This window comes from Leptinotarsa decemlineata, unplaced genomic scaffold, assembly GCF_025532065.1.
Source record: "Leptinotarsa decemlineata unplaced genomic scaffold, Ldec_3_MD MMD2_tig00002974_RagTag_RagTag, whole genome shotgun sequence".
Classification (NCBI taxonomy): Eukaryota; Metazoa; Arthropoda; class Insecta; order Coleoptera; family Chrysomelidae; genus Leptinotarsa; species Leptinotarsa decemlineata.
In genome coordinates this window covers 9,506,609-9,525,332 of record NW_027412578.1, presented here as the reverse complement: position 1 = coordinate 9,525,332, position 18,724 = coordinate 9,506,609, and the positions used below count along the sequence as shown (strand labels likewise).

The following is an 18,724-nucleotide window of genomic DNA, read 5'->3' as shown; positions in this document are numbered from 1 at the left end:
ATTCGGAAAACGTTCATTGAAAATCCTTTCGGCCTCGTGAAAGTTACGCGTCGCACCGTAAATAAAAATCGCTTCAATTTTTTCTTCCAATGGACGAGAATTTACCATTTCATAGTAAATCCGAAAACTCAATGAGAATATTCTAACTGAACAATGATGTTCATTGTCGTACTGACATTTTTTGTCGTTTTAATAAACAAAAAATAACTCGAAAAACCTTATTGGATTGTTGGAATATGGCAGATAAAAAGGAATATTTCTAGAAATATCGATATTAATGTGTTTTTTTTCAGGAAATCATTGAATGTTCTGCCATTTTGTAGTAGATGAAGATATTGACATTATATTCTAGGGTTGTGAGGCATTTGTCAGAAGCTTCAAAAAGATGTGTCACAAGACCCCCCTTTCTATTTAATTTTTCCCCAGATGGCTCCCAGTCGCCACCTTGAAAGTTTCATCTGTCAATTTCACTTCAAAATAAAGTATTCATACATCAATTTCATTATCCCAAATGTCAATTTTTCGGCAAGTGGGGGGGCATTAAAGAAATGCACTAAATACAAACACATACATATCTCACCTAAAAAGCGGAATACACATATACATTCTGTAGGCAGCAATAACGCCTTTCAAGAGGACTGTTTTTCATCTTGGATGAACAAGTTTTGTCAGGGGATATGTCTATACTCAGGCTTATTCTTTTGGGATAGTCGAGTTCGTTTGAGTACATTCGAGATTCAACATCAAGGATGCATGAAGTTAAATCTGCAGGAAAAAAGAGGATTTTTTGACGGAACAGCACTGTTCTTTAAAACCATTTGAATCATAAATGCATTTGTGGTCCAGCAAATACCACTGATGGGCCTCACAGATCATCACATCGGTATCTGGTGCGGAATATGCTGGTTTTTCAGCTCTCACTATAAATTCCACTGCTAGTTGTCCAAATTTTCTGTACGTATTTGGTAATGCAGAAGACATGATAGAAATATTCGAAATGGTCGGAAAACGGTTCACGGTACAAAAGGTAGACAGAGAATGGGGAATTAGAAACTCTCAATCCTACTTTTCGATGCCTTCCAAAAAAGATCACAGTGGATGGAGAAGCTGGAGAAATACTCCCGAGAGAAATGAAGTGAATGGTGTTAATAGAATGATGAGGTTGCCGTATCCAAAAAATACATTTTTTGATCTTTGAAAAACCTCAATTATCCATGAAAAGTTCACTGACTTCCAGTAATATTGGTTTTTGTCCGGTAACCTTATTTGAGCTTGAAAATGAATATTTAATTTCCTATGCTGATTTCACTTATCTGTTATTTAATGAAATATTCTAGAAATACCGGTAATTAGGTTGAGCTTTGTTGAAGTTGCTTTGAAGTAGTCCACATTCAGCGGTTGTCAGTAGTGCAGCGATAAAAAATATAGTAGTATCTACTCAACCCTCCATAATATTTCGATAACAGTAGATAAACGTTGTTTCACATGCAGAAGCTCTAATTCCATACGATTACTTATTGGGCTGAAAAAAGCTATTAAATTTATTTCAAGTACTTTTTGGTGACAGTCGTGATAGTTCGACAGAGTGCATCAAAAACTTGGTGAGTGGATGGCGATCTAAAATAACACAGGTCTGCAAAAAAACTTTTCAAAAAATTGTTTTGATTTCGTTAACTGATCTTTATGTAAATTTTTGCGCTGATTTCAAAAATGACATTTGTTTTTATCTATCACGTAAGGTTTGCCTACAAAATAAGGATGAAATAACTGAAAAAGTACAAAAAAACGAGGAATTGTGGATTCATTTTTATTATTTTAACATGAAGTAAAAGCAAAAAAACAATGCTACATAGCTATACTAAGCATAATAGTGTTACACAAGTGTTTGCAAAGTGATTATAAGTCTTTATAAAGACGTTTTCTTTTTCCGACAAAGTTTCTTTTTGTACATTTTAGGCTGTGTTCTTGTGAATTTTCCCTTTTTAACATCCAACAGTAGTCTGCCATCATGTTAACATTCCACCGACCTTGGTATCTGCGTTCCATGTCTTGCTGGAACCGTTCTCCTTGTTCCTCACTTCCCTATATTTTCGGGAAAGTAGTCCAGATGTGAGTGAAGGAAATGGACTTTAACACTCATGCTGCATCCCAACATTTTGTAGTTTTGTATCAATTCAGCAACCAAAGTTTCGTAGTTTGGGTCTTTTTTGTTTCCAAGAAAGCCTGTTATAACAAGTTTGAATGAATTCCAGGCATGTTTTTTTCATTTCCATTTTAGTGACGAAGCTTTCATCTTTTAAAAGTTTTCTTATGTCAGGCCCAACGAATACTCCCAACCCAACGAAGACCTCCAAACTTTTCAGAAAGATACTTGAAACAATCTCCTTCTTTGTCGCATACTTTCACAAACCGTTTCATTAGCCCCAATTTGATATGGAGTGGTGGAAGTAAGATTTTTCTAGGATCCACTAAACTTTGTTTTTCAACAATTTGAACTCCAGAAATAAGACCCTTTCTTATTGGCCACACCTGCTTGAAATAGTGTTGTTTCCTGTAACGGCTATCCCATTCATATAGGAAACATGGAAACTTAGTGTAACCACTTTGTTGACCTAGTAACATTGAAATAACTTTCAAGTCTCCACAAATGATCCACTTATAATCAAAGTAGCTGAGCTTATTAAGAACAAATTCAAGATTTTTGTAGCATTCTTTCAAATGGACTGAGTGTCCAACATGCACAGAAGCATATTGGTTCCCATTGTGAAGAAGTACAGCTTTCAAACTTCTTTTTGATGAAAAGTCTCCATTTCTCTGGTTTATACGTTATGTTGAAAATTTCCATATCGCCGGGTACATTGTTGCAGAAAACTAGGCCACCCTTTTGTGTAAAAAAGGGACAAATTCCCTTTCTCTAAATCGGTACTGTGAAAATGAAACACCGGAGGCTAACATATGTCTTTCTTTAGGTCTACACCCCAAAACTTCTGCTGAGTCCTTTGGGATGCCTAGATCTCGTACTGAATCGTTCAAGTGAAATTTGTGACTCATCTATAGGTGACAGAATCTTTTTACTATTTTATCCGTAATCTGCACACAAACTACTGTTAAAATCACTAGTTAAATATCCTACAATTTTTTCATCGCAGACCTGTGTAATAGAATAATTTTTATTTGAGGCACTTTGACAAATTGGAAACAGATGATTTTTATTACAATTGCAAAGGTTTTCGTGATGTCTTTGATAACTGGGTTACTTATGTTTTTGTATTGGCAAGATTTCTGAAGTTTTCCAATAAGCAGATTTTCCATAGAATGCTATGATCCCAACACCAAACCGTCATTTTTAACACCTCAACACGTGTTTCTAGCACCAAGTACAAATGTCCAACCTTTCTTCGATCTTCCAGACTATCCAGGTTGCAAGTAATGTTCGCTTCTCCAATCAGGATGTGCATCAGTAGTCGATGTCCTGGAATCCAAATATATTGACGAGACAAGTGTGCAGTCGTCAGCAAAGCATTATATTGGATCCTTGGTTTTTTCCAATAAGTCGTTGATATACAATGAAAAGAGGATTGGAGACAATATGGATCCCTGGGAAACCCCAGCGTTGATGATGAAAGTATTCGAGACATATCCATCGACTGCCACTTGTAGAAAACGTTCTTTCATGAAGCTGAAGAGCCATACAGCAGAATGATCTGACAAGCCTTAGCATCGAAGTTTGGCCAGCAATCCCTCATGCCACACAGCATCAAAGGCCTTAGAAATATAAAGCGCAATAGCTCTTGACTCACTATGTTTCTCGAATGCGTTATTCCAAATATGGGTGAAGATAGAAGGTCGCCTGTTGATCTTTGTTTCCGAAAGCCATATTGATGATCGCTCAAGATTTAAAACCTTTCAAATATTTAAGAATATGGTGGTTTACCCCTTTCTCCATGATTTTTGATAGCAAAGCGACTGGTCTATAGTTATTTGTAAGAGTTTTCTTGCCCTTTTTGGGAATAGGCTGAACCCGAGTAATCGTCCAACAAGAAGAAAGACAGATTGAAAAGTCTGCAAAATACTGGTGTGAGTTTTAAATGCTGTAATTAAACACGAATTTGTGACATTATTTCATATATCACGTTCATATTTTAAAAATGCAAATTCTGTCGATGAGTCGCTTGTCTCAATTCACAGAAAGTTGATACGTGAGCTAGTACCATCAAATCAAGGAATCTGTATCCTTTTCCTCCAAACCTTTGAATACGGGGAAAGTTCAAACACTTGTTTAATTTGAAAGGGGTATATTTTTAGAAGAGAATAATTTGTGAAAAACAAAGGTTTTGGCTTTCTACTTTTCCATCTTCTTACAAAAAATATAGAAATCTTCCAAAGAACGAAGTCATCAATTTTAAAAGAAGGTACAAAGATTTGCAGATCATGCAAAGAAGTAACTTTCGTGTAATAGTGTCACTATTTTTCGGGTTTGATGGGTGTGGATTTTTGGAATTTCTTTCTGACGTTTCGCTGGCGCGATTAGCTAGCTTTTACATCTAAGAATTGGAAAACAGAATTGGAAACACACACATCAAGACGGTTTTCAAACCTACCAAGAAGAATTGGAAAACCTACCAAGAAGAATTGGAAAACAGAAATGGGAAACTTTTGGAGAACCTTTTGGAAAACCTACCAAGAAGAATTGGAAAACAGAATTGGAAAACTTTTGGAGAAACACAAACATCAAGACGGTTTTCAAACCTACCAAGAAGAATTGGAAAACCTACCAAGAAGAATTGGAAAACAGAATTGGGAAACTTTTGGAGAACCTTTTGGAAAACCTACCAAGAAGAATTGGAAAACAGAATTGAAAAACTTTTGGAAACTTTTTGGAAAACCTACCAAGAAGAATTGGAAAACAGAATTGGAAAACTTTTGGAGAAACACAAACATCAAGACGGTTTTCAAACCTACCAAGAAGAATTGGAAAACCTACCAAGAAGAATTGGAAAACAGAATTGGGAAACTTTTGGAGAACCTTTTGGAAAACCTACCAAGAAGAATTGGAAAACAGAATTGGAAAACTTTTGGAGAAACACAAACATCAAGACGGTTTTCAAACCTACCAAGAAGAATTGGAAAACCTACCAAGAAGAATTGGAAAACAGAATTGGGAAACTTTTGGAGAACCTTTTGGAAAACCTACCAAGAAGAATTGGAAAACAGAATTGGAAAACTTTTGGAGAAACACAAACATCAAGACGGTTTTCAAACCTACCAAGAAGATATAACAAATCCTCAGTTCGGATAAAAATAAAACGGATCAGCAGCAGGGGTTTATCGCATACCGTGCACTTGTGGGGAAGTATACATCGAAACCACTAAAAGATCCATGGAAACAAGGCCGAAGGAGCATAAAAAAAAATGCGAACAAGGCCAAACGGACAAGTCGGCTGCGGCAGTGAAGGAAACCACAGGATTCTGCTTGAAAACGCATATCCCCCTACCAGGAATACCTTAGCCGACCTGTACCTGGTAGCCAGGTAGCCTGTACCTGGTAGCCAGGAACAGGTCGGCTGTACCTGTCTGTACCTGGTAGCCAGGTACAGGTATTATCACACCAGACTACCTGCGTCCTGAAGCTAAACCTTCCTTTCCCATGAACATTTGTGTTCAGACAATTCGTTACGAATCAAAAATACATATTTCACCACATTTTCCTTTTAAATGATGAACTTAAAAAATGTTTTATTTTCAACAGTTACAGTCTTTTTATTTTGCGTATTCTACTCAGCAAACTCTCTCATTTGATACCCATATCATGGAGATGCACAAAAAAATAAGTTCGCCATCTTGGGAGGTCTGCGTGTTGAAAAAAAATCAGTTCACATATAGTCAATGGGCATACTTGAAGACTGGCTATAATTCAAATTATCTAAGAACGATTCGTTCAGGCCAGTCTCAACTCCTTACACAGTAGGTTAACGGACTGACACCCATCAGAATACAACTACTCCCCTGGCTAATACCACGAAGGGCGTTGGATTATATCCGACAGGTGTCAGTGCAGGATTCTTCACAGAAGTTATTCCTGCATATGCTGTTGGCGATACAACTGCTACAATATGAAACTTAAAATAATATTATTGATAGGGATGTCTAACTATAAAATAATTGTGAATAAAACAATCCAAAAGAGTGTAAACTCCACCACAATAGTCCAAATATCCAAATATAACACTATACTATCCTGAACCGTTGAACATCTGTTTTTTCGTTTACTAGCTGACGCCCCTTCACTCACGACAACCTTCATAAGTCAGAGCTTGAGCGACGTAAGGATTAACGAGGTCTTAACTTGCGACGTCTTCAAAAACAAGCGAACAGTTTTCAGATCTGAAAAAACTGAATTAATTGTCATTGAAGAGTGTTATTAGGAACTTTGCGTCTCTCAGTGGCCCTAAGAACATAATTAGACAGTTTCAATTGAACACTCTGTTTTGCAATAAAACTCTCGTTATGATAAATATTTATCTCTCATATTCAAGGTGCAGGTAGTTGACTTGAACTGTAATTACACTCACAGTCTATATGAGTATTTTCAAGTGAAATTTGTGGATGTGAAATTTATTAACTGGGACGAATTTTTGTTTAGGATGATGACGGTTGCAGAAGAGGTACCAACTTTGAAACCCCAAACGGCTCCAGCAAACAACTGGGAAAAGGAACAGGATCAACTGGGATCCCACTCGAATCTGCTCGGCAAAATCGGGACAGATTACAATTTCAAAAGGCAGATTGTTTGGAAAAACGCGATAGGATTTTTGGTGCTCCACCTTATTGGATTCTATGGGATATATTGTTGTTTGAAGTGCCACATTGCCACAGTAGCTTGGAGTAAGTTTTCCATGAATTTAAAATAATATTAACAAAATCTCAAAATGATCTCTTTAACATTTATTCTGTATGAATACAAATTCTATCAACTGACTTAAGTCACTGATTTTCAAAAAATATATTTGGATAATCGCTACTCTTATAACTGAGAAATCAATTATAGTGAAATCGCTATTTCTATATTTTAGTAAAAAATACTCCTGGACACTCCTAGACACTCGAATAAACGAAAATCCATGAAAAAAATTTTTTTCCAGTGATTATTTTATAAGAAATATTTTTGTTGATTGAGTAGTTTTTACAAGTTTCAAATTTACATGAAAACCCTGATAATTTTTAAATTAAAAACCTCAAATTTTGTTCATTTCTTGGAGCTTTTATTGAAATTTTTCTGGGATGATTTTTATCAGTGATGAATATTATAATTCTTGAAATTCTAAAAAAAAAATTCATTGCTTCAAACGCATTTGTTGATTAACAAATTTTTTTTTCTACTAAATATGAATATTAAGGAACGTTTCTTTAAATCATAATTTCTATTTCTCTTTGATATTGTGATGAAAAAATTCTTTTTAATTTATATTCTCTTTAATTAATTAATAAAAAAATTGTTTTAAACTAATTAATTTTTGTGATATATATTTTTTTAAATTCTACCAAAAAAAACAAAAACAACCATGTATCACTTTTTGTGAAAATACATTTTTCTCAATTTTTCAATATTTTTTTCACACAAGAAGTAACACATGATTGTTTTTGTTTCTTTGATAGTATTTGAAAAAAAAAATCACAAAACCTAATTTATTTGAAACAAATTGTTCATTAAATAAACAAAATATAAATTAAAAAAGTTTTCTTCAGAATATCGAAGAGGAATAGAAATTATTATTTCCAATAAAAAAATCGTTCCTAAATATTCATATTTAGTAGCAAAAAATATAGGTAATCAACAAATCCGTTTTCAAGCAATAACATTTTTTTAAGAAACGATTTTGTTTTTAAAAATCATAATGATCATCAATGATAAAAATCCTCTCAAAAAAAATTCAAATCATATATATACACACATCGGAAAAGTCTAGGGATATTTTTAAAAATGTCAATAATTTTTTTTTAGAACGCTTTAGGGAAAAAAAGTTGACGGGTGATTATTAAACGAATGTAACTTACAACAAAATTTATTAAATGGTCAAAAATACTGAGTGCGCATATAAGCAAAACTAAAAAAAATATGGCTCTTCTTTGGCACCCCGAAAAATAATCATAATACAAAAAAAAATGGAATCAGTACAAAGTATGGCCTCCACGCTGGTTTATTACGGCCCTACATCTATCGTGCATCGACAAAATGAGATTGTCAATGTCTTGTTGACGTACATTTGCCCATTCAGCGATTAAAAGCTTGTCCCACACATGCTCGATGGGATTCAGGTCTGGTGATTGTGCTGGCCATGACAATACATCAACTCCTTCGTTGGTGAGCTAGTCAATCACTAGACGCGCGACATGTGGACGAGCATTATCGTGCATTAGGTGGAAGTTTTCACCAACAGCACCAGCAAACGCACGGACGATAGGTAGAAGAATGGTGTCGAGGTACTGTCGAGCTGTGAGGGAGCGATTTGGAAAAACGAGATCGGTTCTGCCGCCGATCATGATTGCGCCCCATAGCATTACTGTACCACCTCTGTATGTGTCGACTTCCTGGACGTGTCTCAAACGTTCATTATTTCCCGGTCGTCTCCACAGTCTTACTCGACGAGAATCTGGATGAAATCCAAATCTGGATTCGTCTGTGAACAAAACTGTGGCCCAATCATTTGCATCCCAGTTTTGATGTTCTTGACACCACTCTAATCTTCTGCCGCGATTGCCTCTCGACAAAGGTGGACATCTAAGTGGCCTTCTGTTGTGAAGATCTGCTTCATGCAGTCGATTTCTGACAGTATCACGACCAATGGTTACCTGGTGCGTCTGCTGCAACAAGTGCTGTGATTGTCGGTTGTCTTCTTGCGGTTAAGACCAAAAATCGGTCTTGAACTGCAGTTGTAGCGCGTCCTCGCCCTGGATGTTGTTCGGCTGGACTGCCAGTTTCACGCAAACGCCGCCACAATCGACTGATAACACTTTGGGAAATCCCCAAACGAAGAGATACATCATTTTGTCGCATGCCAACTTGAAGAAGCCCTACAGCTCTATTCATCTCAGCCAATGATAAGTGATGGCGTTCCATGTTAAAGCACAATATTTCCAGTTTAACTGCTGAGCAAGAACTGCATAGAATGTACAAACTCGACACTTTCAGATTATTCATTTTAGCCGAAAACCTACAGTTTGTAAAAAACTTGATAAAAAATTAGTTACCGTTTTTGCAGGCTTTGTTCAACCCATAGAAATCTACAGGGTGGTCGAGTGTACCAATTTAATCGAAATTAAACGACCTCATGTATTTATTTTTATGATATGAATCCTAGAAAAAAAATTTTTTCATTGCTTTAATTAAATTTTTCACTTTTTAATGTCTTTGATTGATAATAACAAAGTGGAAAATCAAAATTTTTTGACTTTTCCAACGAAAATTTTTTTTGAAGGCTTTCAAGAAAAGCTCCAAGGAATGAAAAAAATTAAGGTTTTTAGTTTGAAAATTATCAGGGTTTTTATGTAAATTTAAAAATTGTGAAAATTAGTTAATTAACTAAGGTATATCTAATAAAATAATCACAGGATTTCCGTTCATTCAAGTGTCTAGAAGATATGTGATATTTTTCTCTTGATAATGATGTTTAGTTGGTTAAAATTTTATCGCGTGCGGAACACGCATCGCCCGCTTTTCGCCTCTAAATTAAAATTATAAATATTGGTGATAGAATTCCAGCGGGTGAAACATTTTTTTGGTAGATTTTCTCCTCTTCAAGATTTATTTTTCAAATTTTGGATATCTTTAATATTTTTCGATATATTTGCAAACAACCAAAAACCCCCTTTTAAGACCATACTTCAGTTAATATGTATTGAATTTATTCGAAATAAATCAGTATACTACTGCCAACGTTACAGAAGTTGATTGATTCTCTCAGCGTCAAAATTGTACAGTCGGGATTCGATGAAGTCGATGAAGGATGTTTTTAGCTAGTCCTGATTGGCGAATGTTCTATCAATGAGAACCTTATCGAAGAGCTTGAAAAATTTACAGATCTCTGTAAAGAGGTTTTTTGAGTATTTTTTTCCTTGGCAGTTGTCCATTTTCATTATGATAATGGAAAGCCTAACGAATCTTTTTAAAAAAAAATTCTATTGAAAACTACTGAATGCCTCTGTACTCAGATTCTTTGCATTTTCACAGTTGCCTGACGAAGTTGAAATAATTATATTGTTATCTTCTGATTATTCATATATGATTCTTTATGACTGAACATAATTATGTTGAAAATATATATTATCAACATAGTCGGTGGACGTCAAAATCAAAACAAAGTCTTGTGACGTCTTCGGGAAAATACATTACGTGACTTATTGGAACCCTCTAATTGATTAATTTTGAAGGAGATAAGAATAATCTGAGGTGATGGTGATATTTCTGGAAGTCATCAAAGCATAATGTTGAATGCTTTTGAATTAGGCTTTAATTGTTTTATACATTAATTGTAGAAAGCAGAAAGTGTTCAATTATCGAACAAAAGTATAACTTGTTTTCAGAAAAGCGTAATGAAGATTATTAATATGACAATACAAGGATTTTTAAGAATGTGTGATTGATGACTTGTTTATTTTGTGGTAATTCATCAAAGATGTTCAAAAAACTACACCGAATATTATGAAAATTTGATTTCAGTTTTTTCGCTGTTAATGTGAAACAACTTTATCTTCATCTCAATTTAGATTTTTGATTTTATCTTCTTCTGTTAGAATATAGTCTAACATCATTAAACTTCAAAGTTTTCATAGTATAACGTATTCAAGAAACACTTCATTGTGAGAATTTCACTAAACAGTTTTACAAAAACACAACACGTGTTTCACTATATAATAGCTTCTTCAGGCGTGTCTATATCAACTGAAATCTACATATTCAATGCTTTATACAATATTTCTACAATTTTAAGTACCTGTATTTCAAGTACCTGTGTTTCACTACCCATTTAAAATTGAAAATGTGTATCTATATTTGACAATGAATCAACATCAGATAGGAAGAGATGTGGAAGAGATATTTTCATTCAAGAAACTACTTTTATGTTCTTTAATTTTTTGGAAAAAAGGTCTCCTCCTTTGGCCAATATGAAGTTTTGGACACATGTCAACTTTCATACTCCTGATCTATCCAACGCTGTATTCGCTTGAATTATTATTTGTTTAAGCCACGTCCAAACATTTTTTCAAAACATATGTTGGTGCTGAGGAAATGTGACCTGTTTTTTCGAAATTTCAATGAACTGAATCCAGAATTGATGTCAGTTTTGCTCTATCACATCACACCATTTCAGAGGTACACTACGTAGCTTTCAAAATAAGTGGTTGAAAATTCGATTTATTAGCAGGAGTTTTATTAAATAAACAGGAATATTACCTGATTTCAATACATGAAGAATTGAAAAAGATCAAGAAAGCCATGAGGGGCCCTTGAAGCTCCGTTCATGGGTATTTTCATATATGTAGGAGTCAAGCTATGTGAGTTAGGTAAGGTCAAAAGTGAAAGGGTCCATTCGACCCTCCACCGCAACCCGCAAGGGTTTATTGAGGTTCACAACTATTCACACTCGTCCAAATGAACCCAGATTCTTAACGAAGCCGATAAGTTTGTATGGTGAGTGGTCTTTCAGGTCAGATGGGAAGAGTACGGTTGTTTAATGCTAAATTCTTGATTTGCCGGTTTGATAAGCATACTGGTGGTTATTCAGGTGGAGTGCATATAATGTCACCTTCCTGATATGTCCGTCCAGTATCCTCTCAAGTACTTTCAAAAGAAAGGATATTTGGCTGATTAGTCATACCGACCCATTCCTTAAGTGGGTCTTTCCGACCCACTCAAGGAATATATACCACCCTTGCTGCCAACCAAAAGGGTGATATATAGTTCCACGCCAGACTAGCTCTATACAATTTCATGAGAAAAGGTAAAATTATTTCCAGTCCGTTTTGAAGAAGAGCTGGAAACATACCATCCCCTCCAGGAGATTTGAAGGGCTGAAATGACTTGTTCTTTTTTGGGCGTTTAGCGCCTTCAAAGATATGAGGTCTGTCGTTATCAAGAGTCAGATTTCCAGGAAAGTGGGTTTCTATGAAAAGCTCTAACGTTTCTTCACTAGAGCTTGTGAATGTTCTATCGGGTCGTTCAAGCGCTCCAATTTCAGCAGTCGACTCTCTAGAGAGAATCTTGTAAATTCTTGTGCTGCGAGGTGAGTCAGAGATACTCTCACAGAACTTCCTCAAATACTCCCGTTTTGCCTTTCTAACTTCCTATATGTCACTAGAGTAGTTTTATAAAGCTCTCAGTTCCGTGACTCTTTAGCTCGATTGAATAATCGTCAAACTTCTCTTCTTTGTTTTTCAAGGCTTTTGTTCCACCAAGAAGAGTAATGGATGGAATTTTTAGGAGTGATTAATGGAGTAGTAGAAAGCCAAAAACTTTCTTTCCCAAAAATTAATCACTCCTAAAAAGGTAACCCCTTCAATTCAAACAAGATTCCTCTTGGCTGGGATTGAATCAAATAGGTAAATGAATGTCATTACGATGTCATCGATGACATAAGCAGATCAAGCTTATTCCGTGACATTAAAAATCGTAATTCATGAATGAAGTGTGTGTATTTTCTATAATGTTATCCAATTTGGTACTGAAGAGCCTTAGGGCAAGTGTCTTAAGGCGAAACATCGATGTATACCAGTGAGGATGACAGTATTCCATGTAAGTGCAATTTGTTACCATTCATTTAAAGTAGAACTCATGTGAATGATATCTGATTTTTATTCCACAACGAATGTTTGAAATACAAACTGAGTAGAGAAAAGTATCTTCTGTATAATTTAGTGTTCATATAGAAGTATTTGTTTCAAAAGAATTTTTTTTCTTTCGTGTAATTCAATGTTTATATGGAAGTAGATGTTTCAGGAGGACTTTCTTTCAGTTTGTGTCTGAAAGTTACTTCTTTGCATGATCTATACATCCATGTATAGAGTTACTTATTTTCAAATTGATTACTTCCTTAATTTCTTTTAAAGATTCCCTCCTCTCTTCTTTGTTGTATCAAAATGCAGTAGTAGAAAGCCAAAAACTTCCTTTACCATAAATTTTTATCATTCAATTGAAGATATTCGGTTCTCGTTCTTTCAGCTGATTCCACTGTTGCCTATTTTGGAGAACTAGAATAATCTTTTTTCAGATTAAAAATATCTGTGGCTGTTTTCTAGTTATTCGTCAAAAATTAGAATTGTCGATTTTCGTTTTTTGGGTCTACATCTATTTCGAATAATATAAAAAAGGCGGAGGAGCTTTTAGTATTGTTACATATTTGTTATAATCTGATATATGAACCAATTTGCAATGCAACGTTTCATCAACTTTATTTTTTAAATAAGGGCCTTCCAGTTTTTTCATCTATTTTTCTAGCCACCAAAATGATAAATTCAGCTATTTTTCGAAATACGTGTGTTTTCCGACATTTTCTCATCATCACTGTATGGTCATACAATTCCCGGTTAAAGCTACCCCAAAGAAGTAGGAACCAATATATTTTGGGTCTAGAATACTGTGTCTTCAATGAATCTCCACTACTGTGCCACAATGACATAGTCGTATAGAGAAAATCTCTGCAAATAGTTATGTGATGTGGCGGAGCTACATCATGTTGAAAATACTGATATTTTTTCAGGATATTCAAAGACAGGTCTTTCAACCAAGAATTCAAGTATCGACTTTAAGTGTTCCTTGAAGCTATTTTGTAAGTTTTTCATGTTCTATGTACTAATGAAGGAGTGGAAAGCCAAACACATTTCTCGATATGTATTATTGTTTCATTCTCAAGCATAGATGTTTGTCCATTTTCAGAAAAAATGTATAATTGAGATTTTTTTTCAGTGGTAATTGTCGGTCTCATGTCAGCTGAAGGCGTTACGTTTGGAGCGCATAGGCTTTACTCCCACAAATGTTTCAAAGCAACCTTTTCCTTGAGACTAATTCTCATCCTTTTACAAACAGTAGCCGGACAGGTGAGTAAATGGATTTTCATTCTTTCAGTTAGGTTCAGATAGAATATTACTGGAGTTTTTTTTCAACACCAAATCGTTATTTTAACACCTCGACAAGTGTTTCGATCACCAAGTGATCATCTTCAAGAGAAAGATCAAAGTTTGATCTTCCTAGAAAATCGGGAATAATGTCTTTGCCCTGTATGTTGACTACCTACTCACTGTTAAAAATGCATAAAAACAAACAAAATACTATTCTTCAAACACTCAGATCATCATAATAATGGAACTAGAAATGTTTACTCTATTTGCACACCAATTTGTACCAACTGTTTATGACTTGTCACAAATATACAGTGCATTTCAGTGTTCCCCCCTTTTATTTTTTTAACGGGTCGACTCAAAAAAGTGAAGTTTGGGATAGTGAAATTAATGCATGAATATTTTGTTTTGAAGTGAAATTGACAGATGAAACTTTCAAGATGGCGACTAGGCGACTGATTTAATAGAAAAGGGGGTTTTGTGACACATCCTTTTGAAGCTCCTGACGAATATTTCACAACCCTAGAATATGAAGTCAATATCTTCACCTACTACAAAATGGCGAAACATTTAATAATTTCCTGAAGACAAACACATTAGTATCGATATTTCTAGAAATTTTCTTTTTTATCTGCCATATGATAATTCCAACAACCCGATAAGATTTTTTAAGTTATTTTTTGTTTATAAAAACGACAAAAAATGTCAGTACGACAATGAACATCATTGTTCAGTTAGAATATTCTCATTTCTCCCTCAAGGTGTAGAAAACGCATGTACGCTTATTAACAATGATCTCGAGTCATTTGTTGAGTTGGCAAGACAGCACTGTCTACTACTAAATGCCAATAAATCGAATATCATCCTTTTCGGATCAAAAAAGAATCGCCAGAAAGCAAGTGAATTTCTTACAATCACGATTGATAACGTTCCTTTAAAACCCGCAAATGAATGCAAAAATCTTGGAGTTATAATCGACTCTGACTTGCGGTTTGAGAAACTGGCATATTCTTCGTTAAAACTTGTTTATGGACACAGACACATACTCACGAAGCAGACGAAAACAACTCTCTGTGATGCACTGGTTTTATCGCGCTTCAACTACTCGGATACTTAATATGGGCCATGTTTAACCAAACAGTATGCTCAGAAATTACAGAAAGTACAAAACTCGTGTCTACGGTTCATTCACGGAATTAGGAAATATCAAAGAATATCCCGTAAGTTACGGGATACGGGGTGGATCACAACGGAAAATAGACGGATATTGAATGCTGCTAATTTATATAACAAAATTATACAAACCAAAACGCCGCCTTATCTGTACAGAAAAATCACTTTTCGTACTGATGTTCACAATCTGAACATCAGATTTGAGGTTACTCTTACCCCACCTAGTTTTAAAACTGAATTTTTCAAGCGATCTTTTAGCTATAATATTTGCCAAGTGATCTACCTGTAACCAAAAGAAATAAGAAATTCAGAACTTTCTGTTTTACGGAAAAGATCCAAACTCCTTCTGTTCGAAAGCCAACTTTAAATATAAACTGCCCAACCATATACACTTTTCATCATTATGTGACCAGAATAAATCTGTTTAAAAAAATCTGTTTAAAATCTGTTTTTCCGTTAACCAGCTGTCGCACCCCTACGAACGACAACCCTCAGAAGTCGAAACTTGTGTGAGCTAAGGATTAATGAGGTCTTACCTTTTAACGTGTGATTCCTAACACGGGTTGGACGGTAGCAAGTGAAGATCGATCGTTCAGACTAGGCCTTGAACCACCGACCAACACGGCAGTTAATTCGAGTGAGTGAACAAAGCACACACGCCGAACTGCTTGGCTACCGACCGGACGGTAATGGACGTCCTCTCCAGTATTCTAATAGATATTGGAACAATCCCAATTTATTTTTTTTGTATTACTTTTTTTTTGTTTCGGCTTAGGTAGAATCTTTTTGAGGTTGATTGGAAGAACAACTCAGTAACACTTGTGCTAGCTAAGTTGAACTTCGCCTTTTGTTATGTCAGCAACTAGCTCTCTAATTTATTTAAATATTTGTATGTAACTATAGCTGGGTAACAATGAAGACGATTATTATTATTATTATTATTTAGTTTTCGGTTTCACTAGTAGAAAGGTACCACGTCAACAATCTCTAAAATGTTCAATTCTCGTCCATTGGAAGAAAAAATTGAAGCGATTTTCATTTACGGTGCGACGCGTAACTTTTACGCGACCGAAAAGATTTTCAATGAATGTTGTCCGAATCGTCCTATCTGTAAAAAATATTTGAGGGAACTTGTATCCAAATTCACAACTACCGGTAGTGTACATAACAAAAGCCCCCAGGTCATCAGTCCATTCCGAAAGAACAGCAAGTGCAAATAATTGGTGGGATGTTAGTACATCCTAAACAGTCTACTTATTCCATCGCGAATGTTTGTGAGGTGTCTCCTTCGGCTATGTGGAGACTGATCGAAGAACAGAATTCTGCGAAATCATGACGGAAACCATTGCAAGGCATCCTACCTATCTCCACAATATTTGTTTTAGGCAATGTTCACAGAAAGGTCGTTGAATATTGGGAAACCATATTGTGGGATCTCTATTTATCGATCAAAATTCAACAAGGGAACTGTATTTGAATATGCTGGAAACTACTGTTGACCCTCTCATCACTGAAATCATCGAAGCGAATCCTAATGAATTCGATATGGATATTGTATTCCAACAAGATGAAGCACCACCACATTCTCCAGGCAACTGAGAAACTATTTGGTTACTACTTTTTCCGGTCGTTGGATTGGCCGTCGAGGTCCCACAGAATGGCCAGCCCGCTCACCAGATTTGACACCTTTGGACTTTTTTATGGGGCTATTTGAAGTAAAAGGTGTACGAAACTAAATGTGCTTCAATATTGGATATACGGCAGATAATAATAAAAATTTGTAGAGGTATTGACGTTACTGTGTTCGAAAATGTTCGGCTTGAAATATCGGATAGGCTGTTCATATGTCAAGAAGTGCAGGCAACTATTTTGAGCATCTTTTGAACTGACCTCAAACTTATTACCCCATATTATGTTCAATGTCAATGTATTCAGGCAATTATTAAAAGTTCCGCCATTTTGTAGTAGTTGAAGAAATTGATATTATATTTTAGGATTTTGTAGCATTTGTCAGGAGCTTCAAAAAGATGTGTCACAAGACTCCCCTTCCCAGTCGCCATCTTGGAAGTTTCATCTGTCAATTTTACTTCAAAATAAAGTATTCATGCATTAATTTCATTATCCTGAATTTCAATTTTTTGAGTTCAAAAAATAAAAAGGAGGAGACATTAAAAAAAGCACTATACATATATTCATAACGTGATCAAATAAAAATCTATCTTAAAGGAATTTAAGAAACATCAGATTCAGAAAACACTTCCAACCCACATACCATTTAGAACTTTCTTGGCAAGTGAGTATGGCAAGGCGGATTTATTGGGATAACGGGGGAGCTTTTGATGTACTGTTTGGAACCTTTGGTGTAGTAATGGATATTACTGTAGTTTCTCCCAACACCACGTGTTTCGATCACCAAGTGATCATCTTCAAGAGTGTAATATTCCTCTTGAAGATGATCACTTAATTATGAACAGTTAATTATACAACAAACACCTTTTTCCATTCAGTTTCTACTGAATGGGATTGAATCAGATGTCACTCACAGGATTCCTACACAATAAATAAAAGAGGTAAAGTTCCCCTTACATGGAACACTGTCATCCTCAATGGCGGACATCGATGTTTCGGAATGAGCACTTGCCTCATTGCCTCATCACCAATCTGGATAACATAACAAGATGAATAACTCAATTGTTCATTCATGAAGTCACGACTTTATGTCACAAATGAATTAACCATACTCATGTCATCGATGACAGTGCGTACCTAATGGCATTCATTCGCTTATTTCATTTAATCCCAGACATAGGAATTTTGTTTGATGACATGACTAGATTCAACACATTGTTTGAATGAGCAAAATAGAGTACCAAAAAAATAAATCTTTGAATATATAAAACTCAAAGATGACTGACTGACATAGTGATCTATCAACGCACAGCCCAAACCACTGGACGGATCGGGCTGAAATTTGGCATGCAGGTAGATGTTATGACGTAGGCATCCGCTAAGAAAGGATTTTCATCAATTCTACCCCCAAGGGGATAAAATAGGGGATGAAAGTTTGTATGAAACTTTGTTAATTTCAAACCGATCGGGCTGAGACTTTGCAGACATAAAGCTACTATGACGTAGGCATCCCCTAAGAAAGGATTTTGATAATTTTCACCCCTAAGGGGATAAAATAAGGGATGATGGAGGATGTAAATGTATTAGTTTGAACCTATCAGTACCTAATGGAACGAATAAATTAAGACGAACAAAATAATTAGTTCTAAATGTTGACAATAGATGGTGTTAGTAGTACTAGTACAAAAATAATCGTGTGGGACGAAATAACGATGGCTCTTAAAGGGGGTATTGAAGCCTTAAACAGATCATTAAGGGATATAAGGGGTAATACAAAGTTAATGGGTGGCGTAACAGTTTTGCTGGCCGG

At 35.4% G+C, this 18,724-nt stretch overlaps 1 protein-coding gene across 2 annotated transcripts in view; it reads left to right on the top strand.

Annotated features, from left to right (window-relative positions):
- The first annotated feature begins 1,380 nt into the window (after positions 1-1,380).
- Positions 1,381-18,724, top strand: part of LOC111507716 (acyl-CoA Delta-9 desaturase) — a 29,960-nt gene continuing 12,616 nt past the window's right edge. Inside the window, exons 1-3 of one of the 2 annotated variants that reach the window (XM_074177416.1) lie at positions 1,381-1,601; positions 6,644-6,885; positions 13,961-14,091. In XM_074177416.1, the coding sequence (XP_074033517.1) occupies positions 6,645-6,885; positions 13,961-14,091 (372 nt within the window). In that variant the 5' untranslated portion in view covers positions 1,381-1,601; position 6,644. Of the gene's footprint in view, positions 1,632-6,643; positions 6,886-13,960; positions 14,092-18,724 lie in introns of both variants that reach the window. The other variant, XM_074177417.1, reaches the window with a different exon arrangement.